Source organism: Coregonus clupeaformis, chromosome 6 (assembly GCF_020615455.1).
Source record: "Coregonus clupeaformis isolate EN_2021a chromosome 6, ASM2061545v1, whole genome shotgun sequence".
Taxonomy (NCBI): Eukaryota; Metazoa; Chordata; class Actinopteri; order Salmoniformes; family Salmonidae; genus Coregonus; species Coregonus clupeaformis.
In genome coordinates, this window is record NC_059197.1 from 48725846 (window position 1) to 48737192 (window position 11347).

Sequence of the window (11347 nt, forward strand, 5' to 3'; positions counted from 1 at the left end):
TATTAATGACAGTAATAATTAACACCTAGCCTCTTCAATGTTCACTTACACACATGGTTTAGTTCTAGTTAAAAAAAAACTCCATTAGTTCAGTCCAACTTTCTATCGTAACATGTCAAACAAACTTGATTTCTCTTCCACGTGCAAATTATATGTTATATCGGTAACTTAATTAATTCAATCAATGTTACAGGTGTTTTAACATTTGGTTTACCGTGACCCAAAATGTGCCTAAAGCACAAACAAAGACCACATCCGCAGTCCTATCGGTCTCTGTCCAATGGTTTCACCCCCACCACTACAAAGACCCTGCTGGAAATGTGTTGAGGGAGACTACGAGATTTGTGCATGAGTGACTACAAGACCGTCCATTCTAATGTGAATCTGGTTAATGATTTCTTCTCTTTTAGTAACATACATAAAATGACAGAAGGACAAACGGACACAAGGACAGATGGACCGGTTGTCGTAGCCCAGAGGAAAATTGTAAAACAGGAGAATAATCCCAAAAATTTTAAACAAATATTCCTTTAATCATTTGACAGCATAACTGTCATCAAATTATCAATTTGATGACAGTTCAAAAACATAAATCAGATTACATCAGAGAGGTGATGTTTCTCTTAAGGGGTGTGAGGGATGGGGGGGGGTCCTCTGTTGTTACATACCATAATCCAACGTTCACGCCCCAACACACATACACATTTGCACTCAGAATATCTTCACACAGCTCTATTGAGCAAAGGGGCGTTCAACTAAAATCCTAAATAAAACTTGTTAGTCTAAAAACCAAATAGTCAGGTGTCAGGTATTCTGCGGGATCTGCCTGCTCTTGGTCTTATAAGTAATTAACCCATGCATCTGGAAATTCAATCGATAGCATAACACTATATCTGATTGGAGGAGGATAAGGGTGAATAGCGATGAAGAGAAACTTACCAAAAATAACAAGTGACTGAAATCTAGGTCATGTTTATTAGAGCATTAAAAAAACATTACAAAACATGTTGCAACGGAAAATGAAAATGAATGTTTAGGTTATTGGACAAGGTAGGTAGTCCTTCCCGGTTTTAGTTAATTTTCTTCCGTTCGGTGCCTAATGAACATGGCCTGGAATCACTGAAGCGTGAAAGACTAAAGTTACATAAAAGTGGGATCCTTTGGTGAATTTCAGAAAGTCTGGAATAGAAAAGGCAGAAATAAAAAATGTAACAAAAACACTTCATCAAATTTCAATAAACACATTTTAACCCTGCCAAACATTCACAGCCAGTCATTCACAACATAGGCCTATGCAGGCGTTAAAATCCTATAGAAGGTGGCAAAGGCTGAGGATGTGTTCAACAGGCAGACAAGTTTCAAACCATTTAAATGCATTCAAACTTGAGTGTTGTTGTGGCATACGGTGGTTACATTCAGATGCAAGTCCCCTTCCCCCCCACTGTCTCAAGGGTTAAAAGTTGATAACATTTCATTTCATTATTGAAACCCCATGAATGCTGGTCTTAGTCACAGCTTATTAGTCCTAATGTGGCTAGTCGTCATCATCAGGCTTGCAGTCCTCCCGAGCCAGTCTCAGCCGGGACAGGATGTGTTTCTTGGGGAACTTGAGGGTGGTACAGCCGAACTGGCTGACTCCCCCTGTGTCTCCAGGTAGTTTCTCCCGTCTCTGGACCCAGCTGCGCCAGCCAGGCTTCCAACAGTACACACTGTCATAGAAACGGGAGCCGTTCTCCCCGCCCAGCACGTATATCCTGCGTTTCCACCTGGCCACGCCCCCGGCAGCGATCCTTCTGGGCAGCCCCGGGAAAACCACCGGACTGGGGGCTCGGTCACTCCCCCCGCCCCCGCCCCTCTCCGCCACCACCGCCCCTGTCACCTCCCGCTCCACCCCTGAGCCCCGGCCCTCCCTGAAGAACAGCACTCGCCCCGTGGCGTCCAGAGGTTCCAGATGGGTGTAGTTCCCATCTATGAACTTCGTGGCGTCCCTCATGTAACCTCCAATGGCACAGACCCCTCCCCGCACTGCCACCCCTCCGGCCAGGCAGGTGGCGCCAGAGTCCAGTCCCACGCGGGTCCACGAGTCAGTCAGGGTGTGGTAGATGAGCACGCCAGCGTGCACCACCGCCCGGTTCTGCTCCAGCGTGGTGCCACCCAGCAGGTAGATGCGGCCGCGCAGGGCGGCACAGGCAAATGAGCGCAGCGGCAGGGGCAGACGGGGCCCGGGGCCCCACTGGAGAGAGGCCAGGTCCAGGATCTCACAGGAGTCCAGCATGGCTCCTCTGTTGCAGCCCCCCAGGGCATAGAGTGACTCCCCACAGCCCAGCAGACCCAGCATGGCCCGGGGCGACACCATGGGCGACCGCTCCAGCCAGCGATCCAACACAGAGTCATACTCATGGACCTCCGTGGACACCGTGCCCCCCCGCAGGATGCCCCCCGCTACGAACAGCCGCCCCCCAATTGCCGTGCAACCTGGGCACAGCAGAGAGCCCAGGGCAGCCAGCTTCTCCCATTTTCCTGTGCGTGGGTCGAAGCAGTCCACCGTGAAGTCCCTCTCGTTCAGCGACTCGTCCTCCCGTGGCTTCAGGTCCACACACACTATCTTCTTCTCGAACATGCCTTCCCGGGGCCTCAGCGGGCCCCCCAGGCCCTCCCCGGCCGACGCAGGGCCCAGCTCCTGGCTCAGCCGCCGGCTCTCCTCCAGGGATAGCAGGCCGGGGCGGAGGTGGTGGAGCAGGGCCGGCATGTGGCTGTAGCGGTCCAGGGGCTGGTGCTCGGCCCAGCGGCGCGCCGCGTCATACACCTCTGCCTCAGAGTCTACGCCCAGGCGGTCGGAGCCCAGAAGGCTGCCCAGGGTGCCTGGGTCCAGCAGCAGGAAGTCCTTCTGGCGGGCCACGCGGGGGAAGTGCTGGGCCACCAGCCTCAGAGAGGCCCTCAGGAGCAGCTGGTCATGGTGGGAGCGGGCCAGAGAGTACATGCCCAGGCAGTTGTCCACAGACAGGTGTTCAAACAGGAACCTATGGACACACAGATGTTTGAGGATAGAAAACCGGACAGTAAAAGAAAGCTGGCTTTTTAAAATGCTATCAAAACTCTGTGGCAGTTACTGAACTGCATAGGCTTAGGAGTATGAGCAGCATTCTGGACCGGGGAAAATACAACGTATCTGTGTCAGGCAGCACTGACTATATAGTTACCTGGAGCACAGATCCTGCAGGGGCATCACTTGAAGCCGATTGGCCGCCACAAACAGGTCCTCGGCCGTGTCCAGGCAGAGCCCTGCCTCCCCAGTGTAGACGAACTGGATGACAGTCTCCATGACTGACGGCGTCACCTCCTCCAATCGGATCTCAGTGAGGCGGGACTCCACCAACGGGCTAGTGAACATGGCACGGAAATACGGGCTGACCGCTGCCAAGAGGACTCTGAAGAGAGGCAGAAGCATGACGTCATTCACATAAGGGTGAGATAGGGTGTGACTACAACGAACTGCAGGAGACTGGAGTACTGAAACTGCAGTAGGCATTCGAGTATGTGTAACATATTCCTTTGTGTGTAACAACATGCACTGTTTGGATGTCTGTAGTACAATAGAATTGAGAGAAGGTCATTGACCCCACCTGTGACACATAAACCTCTTCCCCTCCACTAACAAAGTGACGTCACACAGCTGCTGAGCGTCCAGTAGCTGCTTCAACCCTGAGGGAGAGAAAAAGTAAAGAGTGAGGAGATAGAAAGAGGTACAGAGATAGACACTTATATGATATAGGCAGCACATGATGAGCTCTCTGTGTAACATCACTGATGCATTCATTTGGACGTTCCCATTCCACCATACCATGTGTGATGTAGTCTCCTAAAGGAGTGGTGCTGTCGTCGGGAAAGTCCTCTTCTTCGGAGTCGCTGTCCGAGAGAGGCTCCCCGCCCCCACCGTCGCCGTCCTGCCAGGGCTGTGGCCGCCAAGTGATTGTTCCTCCACGGACTGCACTCATCTGAAGATAGTCAAGAGTTGACATAGATACACAGGAATATCAGGAACCTTTAACAACAAAAAACATTATTTCTGTCAAGGAGCCAGATACACAAGATGGAGGCCAGTTATAATTACGATTTGATGTAGATAGATCTTTGGAATCTATCTATGAGTAATTATAGGGTCATGGTCAAGCACAACTTCAAAGCCCTTTATTAATCACATTCAACTCTAAGCTACAGGCTGAATGAATGAATGTCTTGCAAAGCTCTCAAAGGCATTCCCTAGTCCTCTCGCTTATTGAGAAAATCAACGGGGTACATTCAGGAATAGTGACACAAAATGACAACAATATTGTTGACGTTACCTTTATTAAAGGGAGACTACCCTACTTGGTGGTCCTGTCCTGGGCTCTGATTGTGTGGATGTCACCAGGGGCCAGCCAGTTAGTAGCTTCACTTTTGGGCCCGATTGTCTGTAGTCAGTCAATAAGGGAAGCCGACAGTTGACATCCGTGTGTCCCACCCTCCGATCCGCCTTGCCTGTCCTGGTCTGAGTGAGTACGGCCTCCAGTGTGGGGTGCAGCACGGCTCATGGTTCTCAGAACCACCATGCAAGCTATAACAACAGATCACCCGGCGGCGGCTAGCTAACGTTAGTTAGCAACTGCTGAACGCAGCTCTCTAAAAAAGCATCCGCCAAAGCACCCCTTTCTGTCTTATCCGGGGAATTAGTCAATCATGGCATAAAATACAAACATCTCAAACGCATTACGGATGTTAAAAATATAAAATACTGGTTTTATTGCCCCAGAGACCTGCCCGACTGTTTTCGGCCGCACAATTCACTTGTTCCCCTGTCTGAACCGCATTACCGCAATGCAATGGTTCCGCTAGTCTCATTGGCTAGCCTTTGAACCGGTGCACGGATGTGACGTTTTTTTAGGGACTCACTCGTGCTCTTATTTTATAACTAAAGCAAATTTAGGCGATATTTTATGTTTTCTACTTTCTAAACACACAGTCAGTACATTACATTTGTTACAAATTTTGTTCAGAACATTTTCAGGTCCAGTAATTTAATTGGTTGTCTTATTCGGTTCCGCCTCTATTTACAGACCTACTTCCGCATTGAAACATGGCGACTTGCATTGGCATGGTTGTCCGGCTTGGTGCATTGAATGTCTTAAAACCGGTTTCAAGGCACTTTGCAAGGCAGGGAACGAAAGTATTTACCCCGAGCCGCGCCACACATGAGGTGCGAAGTAGTCTGTACGAACATGTCCGCGAGGGCTACAGTGACAAGCCAGACTTGGACATGAGACTTGTGTGCGAGGACACTGACAAAGTCATTGCCAATGTGGAGACTCGGAAAGGGGATCTACGGGGAGCAGATGTCAGGGAGATTGTAAGCTTTTCTGTATATCCCATCTCACCACACCATGTTGAATATTGTAGATGTAACTTTAGTTACATGCACTTTGCGTGCTCTCTTGACCATCGAGTCATTGAAGTGTATTTGATGTGCAAGAGAGATTGCCTCTGTGCTTTCATGTGCTGTATCTGTCATTTGCCTTGAAGTACATGCAGATGAATACAGCCTCCCTGGATGTGGCAGTGTAGCCTACTGTATTTGTATGAAGCACATTGCCTGGTCTTATATATATATTGTGTAGGCTTACGTCAGGAGTGTGTTTCTGATGTAAGTGTGTGTTGCAGGTGTGTGTTTGGCAGCAACTTGAGGTGGTGCGCAAGGAAATCTCACAGCTGGAGGAGCAAAAGAAAGTGATCAGTCACAGAGTTCGGACTCTTGTGGTCAGTTAATATATTGACAATGATAATATCTGTGCTTCGAAACATTGTTTTCATGTTATGATGAGATATTATTTTGTGGGATTATTGTGATCAACATTTCCCTTCTCTTCACAGGATCAGAATGACAAGAAAGCCCTAGCTAATGTAAGTTCGGCCTTGCCTGCTGTGGCCTTATGGTATTTTCACTTAACATCAAGGCTGAACAGAAAGAATACCCTTGTGGAGTAAGTAGTCCCTTATCTTCTTCAGATTCCTGAGTTCAAGGAGGCTACGAAGGAGGGTCGAGAGATCCGCCACCGGCTGAGCCGGCTTTACCCCCGAGAGAGTGAGCTGGAGGAGGAGCACTACGGCCGAGCCCTGAGGCTACCCAACACCACACACCCCGATGTGGTGAGAATACACACACACACAGGTGTGAGGCAAAAATCTGTTAGAGAATCATTCTGAGAGCGACCTATGCATAGAGACCTTCAACTATAGGAAGACATTTTTTGCATACCTGAAAAAATCTATAGTTTGGAACTACAGTTTGATTTTCAAACTTACCATCTCCCTCTTTCAGCCAATTGGAGATGAGAGCCAAGCGAGAGTGGTGGAGCTGGTTGGACAGAAACCAGGTGAGGAGGCGGAACAATACAATTACATGTCCTCATGATCTCATAGACGTACACAGTAGGGCAGTATTTGATATGCAGTTGTCTCTGACCTTTTTCATCAGAGTTTGACTTCAAACCCAGGGGACACCTAGAGATCGGGGAGGAGCTTGGTCTTATCAGACAGAGGTTAGACACACTGGTCTGGTATCCTGTCTGGCTTTCGTTCTCTCTTCCTCCTCTCTCTCTCCATTTCCCTCTCTCTTCATGTCACTTTGCTTACTCTTTCATACGTTTCTCTTTATATCTCATTTTCTTCTTTCTCTCTCTCTCTCTCATTGTTCCTCTCAATACCCCCTCACTCTGTTCATTCTGATCAGTTGATCCTCCAGTCCCAAAGGCCTACGGGTAAACACATAAATAAACTTAATCAACAGTGCAGCCAAACAACAGGGGCTCACCAGCGTTATCCTCTGGTGTTGTTAACAATATGTAGCCTTGGGCTTGTCATTAGTAAATGGGTGCTTAATATTGCATGAGTTCTTTCTAAGTCTAGAATAAAAAAAATGTATACAGCAGGTGGCCAGGGTCTTTGTTAGGTTTTCAGATTAACAATCTTTTCTATTTTTTTCTTTTTTTACTTAATTTCCAGGTGAACAAAAAGGAGAGCAGTCGTTGGTAAAGTCAATAAAAAAATCTATCCGGTTTATTACAAGTTGCAGGAGGTAGACATCTCCTGCACAGAAGCAGAGAAAATGTCTAACTGGCCTGCTCTGAGAAGGTCCTTATATCCTAATCAGCAGACAACTGTTCTGTAAACACCAGCCAAGAGGCTTGTAGGAAGTCAAAACAAAAGGCAGAGACTTGTCAGGTGCTACAGAATCACACTGTTTCACAGAATACAATAATAATCAGTGTCCTTGTACCTCCAGTCTAACGTCATCAATCAGTATCAAGTAATTCATAACATTCAGCTGCAAGCTTAGTGACCATCAACCCGCACTTTGAGTGTAACAAATAGAACACTGTATATGATGTGTATTACAGAAACTCAAAATATGCTAAACATTGTCTAAATTAATTATGAACTTTAGTCATCTTAAATATTCCCATTACACCCTCTCTTGTGATTTACTCTGATCTTCTCTCTGCAGGCGTCTTGCCCATGTCTCAGGTCATAGGTCATACTATCTAAGGGGAGCAGGGGCCAGACTCCAGTCTGCTCTACAGAACTTCGCCCTGGAAACACTGCAGCAGCGGGTGTGTAAAGATACCCTCTGTTTGACTGTGTTATTAGGGAGAATGGCTGAATATATCTGCAAAATGTGTGATTATCATTTTAGATTCAGATTCTGAGTGTTTAATAGTAACATATACAGGGTTGCAGGTGAATGCAGGGTACAGTGAATATCTTAGGCTCTGAGCTCCAACATGCAGGACTAAGTGAAATAAAATAATTAAAATTGTAATAAATACAAAACAATAGAAATAGCACTATATACATCATAAAAACTGTAGCCGTGATGAAGATATATGTCTCACTACTTTGAAAGCAAATCTGTTTTTCCTTATCTCTCAGGGGTTTATACCCATGGTTGTGCCAGACATGCTGAAGGGGGCTGTATTTGTGAGTATCTGACTCTATCCTTCATTTACACTACAGTATGCACTGCAGACATGCATGCATAACAATATTCAAACTGGAAAAAGAGAGTGAAGCATTCAGAGATGAAGGTGTGATGTGTGTACCTAGTAGTGAGCCAGTTTTCACAAGTAACATTTCTCCAAACTGACATGTTTTCTCTCTTTCTTTCTCTGGACTCTCTCTCACTCTATCTCCGTCTTCCTCGCTCATACATACAGGAGGGTTGTGGAATGCAGCCCCATGCCCACAGGTCTCAGGTGTACTCTCTGGACCCCACCTGCTTCCCTGACCTCAACCTGGCTGGCACGGGGGAGGTGGGCGTAGCAGGTGAGGCCATGTATGAGTTAGGCTGTGATGGGGAGGTCGTGGGGTAAGGTCACCTGTGTGGTTGGGAATGGACAGGCCATGGAAAAACCTTCATGATTAGTAGTGATATACTAGTGTGCCGTTGTCGCTGTAACAAGAAAGTGTCTTTTTAACTTCTAGGTTATTTTATGGACCATGCTGTTAACTGGAAGGACCTTCCTGTCAGGTGAGGCACTTTATTTCTTATACTGTAGGTTTGGTTTGCTGACAACCCAGTGTAACATATATACAAGTGCCCTCTATATGTGTTTTTATTAGAGATAAATGGACAGATTTTTCCATTGTAGGTCTGTGTGCAGTAGCACATGTTACAGGGCTGAGACGGACACAGGCAGAGAGACTTGGGGCCTTTACAGAGTACATCACTTCAGCAAGGTAACGGGAAACAAAGCCAAATCTTTTAGAATCAACCAAGGACCAAGTCGTCCGCCATATTTGATGCATGGTGTTAAAGTACCCTTGTGTTCTCATCCTCTGCTGGTGTGTCTGTCCAGGTGGAGATGTTTGGTGTGACTGCAGATGAGACAGGGGAGGAGAGCTCTCAGATGCTGGAGGAGTTCCTGTCCCTGCAGAAGGAGATCTTCTCCTCCCTGGAGCTCCACTATAGGTCAGTGCTCCTCTCTGGCTCTCTGCATACACTCAATGTGGCTGGATAGATGCATAACTTATGCTTTGAGTCAAACTGTACAGTGTATTTTGCCATTTGTACACACCATAGCCATATATTTACATATAAATATATTGTTTGTGCAAATACTCCCACACAGTATTGATTTTATTCATTAAACCCTAGCAAGAGTGTTCCTCCAACCGCTGCGCTCTCTGTACCTGTAGAGTACTGGACATGCCCACCCAGGAGCTAGGTCGCCCAGCACACAGGAAGTACGATATTGAGGCCTGGATGCCAGGGAGGGACAGCTATGGCGAGGTAGGCATGATGGTACTACTATGATTGGTTAATCATATCCTGGATGGATGATGTTTTTGTTTGAAAATAATTTCCCATTATTGCTCTCAAAGTCAGAGCACTGGTGTCGGTTTTGTTATCCAGGCTTGATGTTTTTGTTTCTTCATTGGCTTGCATTAGATCTCCAGCGGATCTAACTGTACAGACTACCAAAGCAGACGCCTCAATATCCTATATGAGGGGGAGGATGGTAGCCTACACTATGCTCATACGGTGAGACCAGGAAGGGTACATTCTTTATGTTGTGAGATTCAGTATTTCAGTATACAAAAACAGATGAACCATTTTCTAAGTGTTTGAAGGTTATAATCACCACCATTATTTGCGTCCTGCTCTAGGTGAATGCCACAGCATGTGCTATTCCCCGTACTATCATTGCTATACTGGAGACTCATCAGACCAAGGTAAGAGAGAACACCTACTGTATTCCCAATACTTTGATGAATATATTCACCCATCATGAAAATAAGTGTATCTGATAACATGAAATGTATCTTTGTTACTCTATATCTCACTCACATGTTCATTTTCAGGAAGGGACAGTGTTAGTGCCGCGAGCCTTGCAGCCCTTCCTGGGGTTGGAGGTGATTGAAAAGCCTAAATACATTCCTTTGAAATACATCGGACCAAACCAGCCCAATCGCATGCCCCGCCCTGTCCCAAAGCTCAGATGACATCATGCACCAACACACTTACATCAAGAGAACAACTGAAGCCTTTTCCATCTAGCTGTTTACTTATTTTGTGTAGCTCTGCCATGTAAATATATTGTCATACTGTTTGTGAATGTGTGTCATGATGACACTGTATCATAAACTGTCCTGTTTTTGTCTGCAAAAGAATGAAACAGTATTAAATTAAACAAAAAGGTCATTTTCTCACCACTCATGTTGATCGTTAAAGAATTCCTGATTTGCAATCACACAGTAGGCTACTTTCAGAGAACACAGTTCCGCTCTAACAAATCTAGACTCTTTTATATATAAATATACTCAGAAACAACATATTACAGCAAATAAGTATTTCAGATCTGGTGGTTTTATTCATTGGGCCCCTGTTTATGCCCCACATAGTGCTGAGCCTGTGGCTGAACAGATTGCTCTGTCAGAGGCTTATCATTCAGGAGAGAGCACAGGATCCTTCACAACCACTGCCTCGAAGTACTAGCACACTGGAATTACTGAGTGAAGAGGCACCAAATAGTGCTGCATTGCTGTAATGACTGCGTTCCTATCCTTAATGCTGGGAAATGGATTAGAATAGAATTATAGAATTGGTAATGAAGCCCAGAGGTATAATGTGCCCCATCCAAAAGTCGGAAAACACAGGCAAAGATGTGGACAAAATGCTATGCCCAATAGGCTGAGCATTACATGGACATTACATGTAATGTGTTAATTGTGCTAGACACTCCTATAATAACACATAATTGAAATGAACACTCCTTGTCAAAATAAAAACTAATGTATCTCCCTTCCCCCTCTTCACGTAAAGCATGCATGCCTATAGCATGGCGGGTTATGTGTTGTAATACAAATCTGCTGATGAGCCATGAGATTGAACACCAGAGAATTGGCGTTACCTCCGGTCAGATGTGGTCAACTCAGCTTGGAGCGAGCAATCCTCTCGTTATCACCGCGTTAGTTGTTACGCCTTGACGGGGCACAGTGGCGGTTTTACACAGAGGCCGGGGGAGGCCCGTGCCTCCCTGGAAATGTCCCTGGCCACCCCTGTGGCCCCCCCGTGCTGACCAAATAAAAAATTATGAATTTATAACTATTTTACACGCGAGCGCCAAAAGCGGAACTAATGCAACGCTCTACACGGCAACGTTCTACACGGGTAAATTAGAGTGGCGCACCCGAAGGTCGAAGGTAAGCAAAACGATTTAATATCATAAGTGACTTGTTGTTCTTGCACATAGCCTACATGTTCCTTTTGTTCCTCACACATAAATCAAATCAAGTTTTTAAATGTCTGGTCTCG

At 46.2% G+C, this 11347-nt stretch overlaps 2 protein-coding genes across 3 annotated transcripts; one reads left to right on the top strand and one right to left on the bottom strand.

Annotated features, from left to right (window-relative positions):
* Window positions 1–956: 956 nt before the first annotated feature.
* On the bottom strand, window positions 957–4850 carry si:dkey-260j18.2 (uncharacterized protein LOC325231 homolog). The gene is made up of 5 exons (XM_041877602.1): window positions 4344–4850; window positions 3842–3995; window positions 3624–3702; window positions 3201–3428; window positions 957–3020 (listed from the first exon to the last, which is right to left on the bottom strand). The coding sequence occupies exons 2-5, from the start codon at window positions 3993–3995 to the stop codon at window positions 1535–1537; spliced, it is 1947 nt and encodes a 648-aa protein (XP_041733536.1). The 5' UTR covers window positions 4344–4850; the 3' UTR covers window positions 957–1534.
* A 238-nt stretch (window positions 4851–5088) lies between these two features.
* sars2 (seryl-tRNA synthetase 2, mitochondrial) lies at window positions 5089–10232 on the top strand. Of its 2 annotated transcripts, none has more exons than XM_041878833.2 (16): window positions 5089–5383; window positions 5683–5790; window positions 5905–5934; window positions 6040–6180; window positions 6353–6407; window positions 6509–6572; window positions 7538–7643; window positions 7963–8010; window positions 8247–8355; window positions 8515–8560; window positions 8682–8769; window positions 8889–9001; window positions 9229–9322; window positions 9482–9574; window positions 9700–9765; window positions 9895–10232. In XM_041878833.2, exons 1-16 carry the CDS (start codon window positions 5114–5116, stop codon window positions 10033–10035), a joined length of 1572 nt encoding a protein of 523 aa, XP_041734767.1. In that variant the 5' UTR covers window positions 5089–5113; the 3' UTR covers window positions 10036–10232. The 2 variants fall into 2 exon arrangements, with proteins under 2 accessions (XP_041734767.1, XP_041734768.1); XM_041878834.2 differs by having other exon boundaries at window positions 5695–5790.
* Window positions 10233–11347: the final 1115 nt, after the last annotated feature.

Excerpts from the sequence above, each read along its gene's own strand:
- si:dkey-260j18.2 (XM_041877602.1), bottom strand. The coding sequence starts at position 3,995 with ATGAGTGCAGTCCGTGGAGGAACAATCACTTGGCGGCCACAGCCCTGG. Across the intron at positions 3,429-3,623 it reads AAGAGGTTTATGTGTCACAG|AGTCCTCTTGGCAGCGGTCA; the intron begins GTGGGGTCAATG and ends GCCTCTCTTCAG. Across the intron at positions 3,021-3,200 it reads CTGCAGGATCTGTGCTCCAG|GTTCCTGTTTGAACACCTGT; the intron begins GTAACTATATAG and ends GTGTGTCCATAG.
- sars2 (XM_041878833.2), top strand. The coding sequence starts at position 5,114 with ATGGCGACTTGCATTGGCATGGTTGTCCGGCTTGGTGCATTGAATGTC. Across the intron at positions 6,573-7,537 it reads CTTGGTCTTATCAGACAGAG|GCGTCTTGCCCATGTCTCAG; the intron begins GTTAGACACACT and ends TTCTCTCTGCAG. Across the intron at positions 9,575-9,699 it reads GCCTACACTATGCTCATACG|GTGAATGCCACAGCATGTGC; the intron begins GTGAGACCAGGA and ends GTCCTGCTCTAG.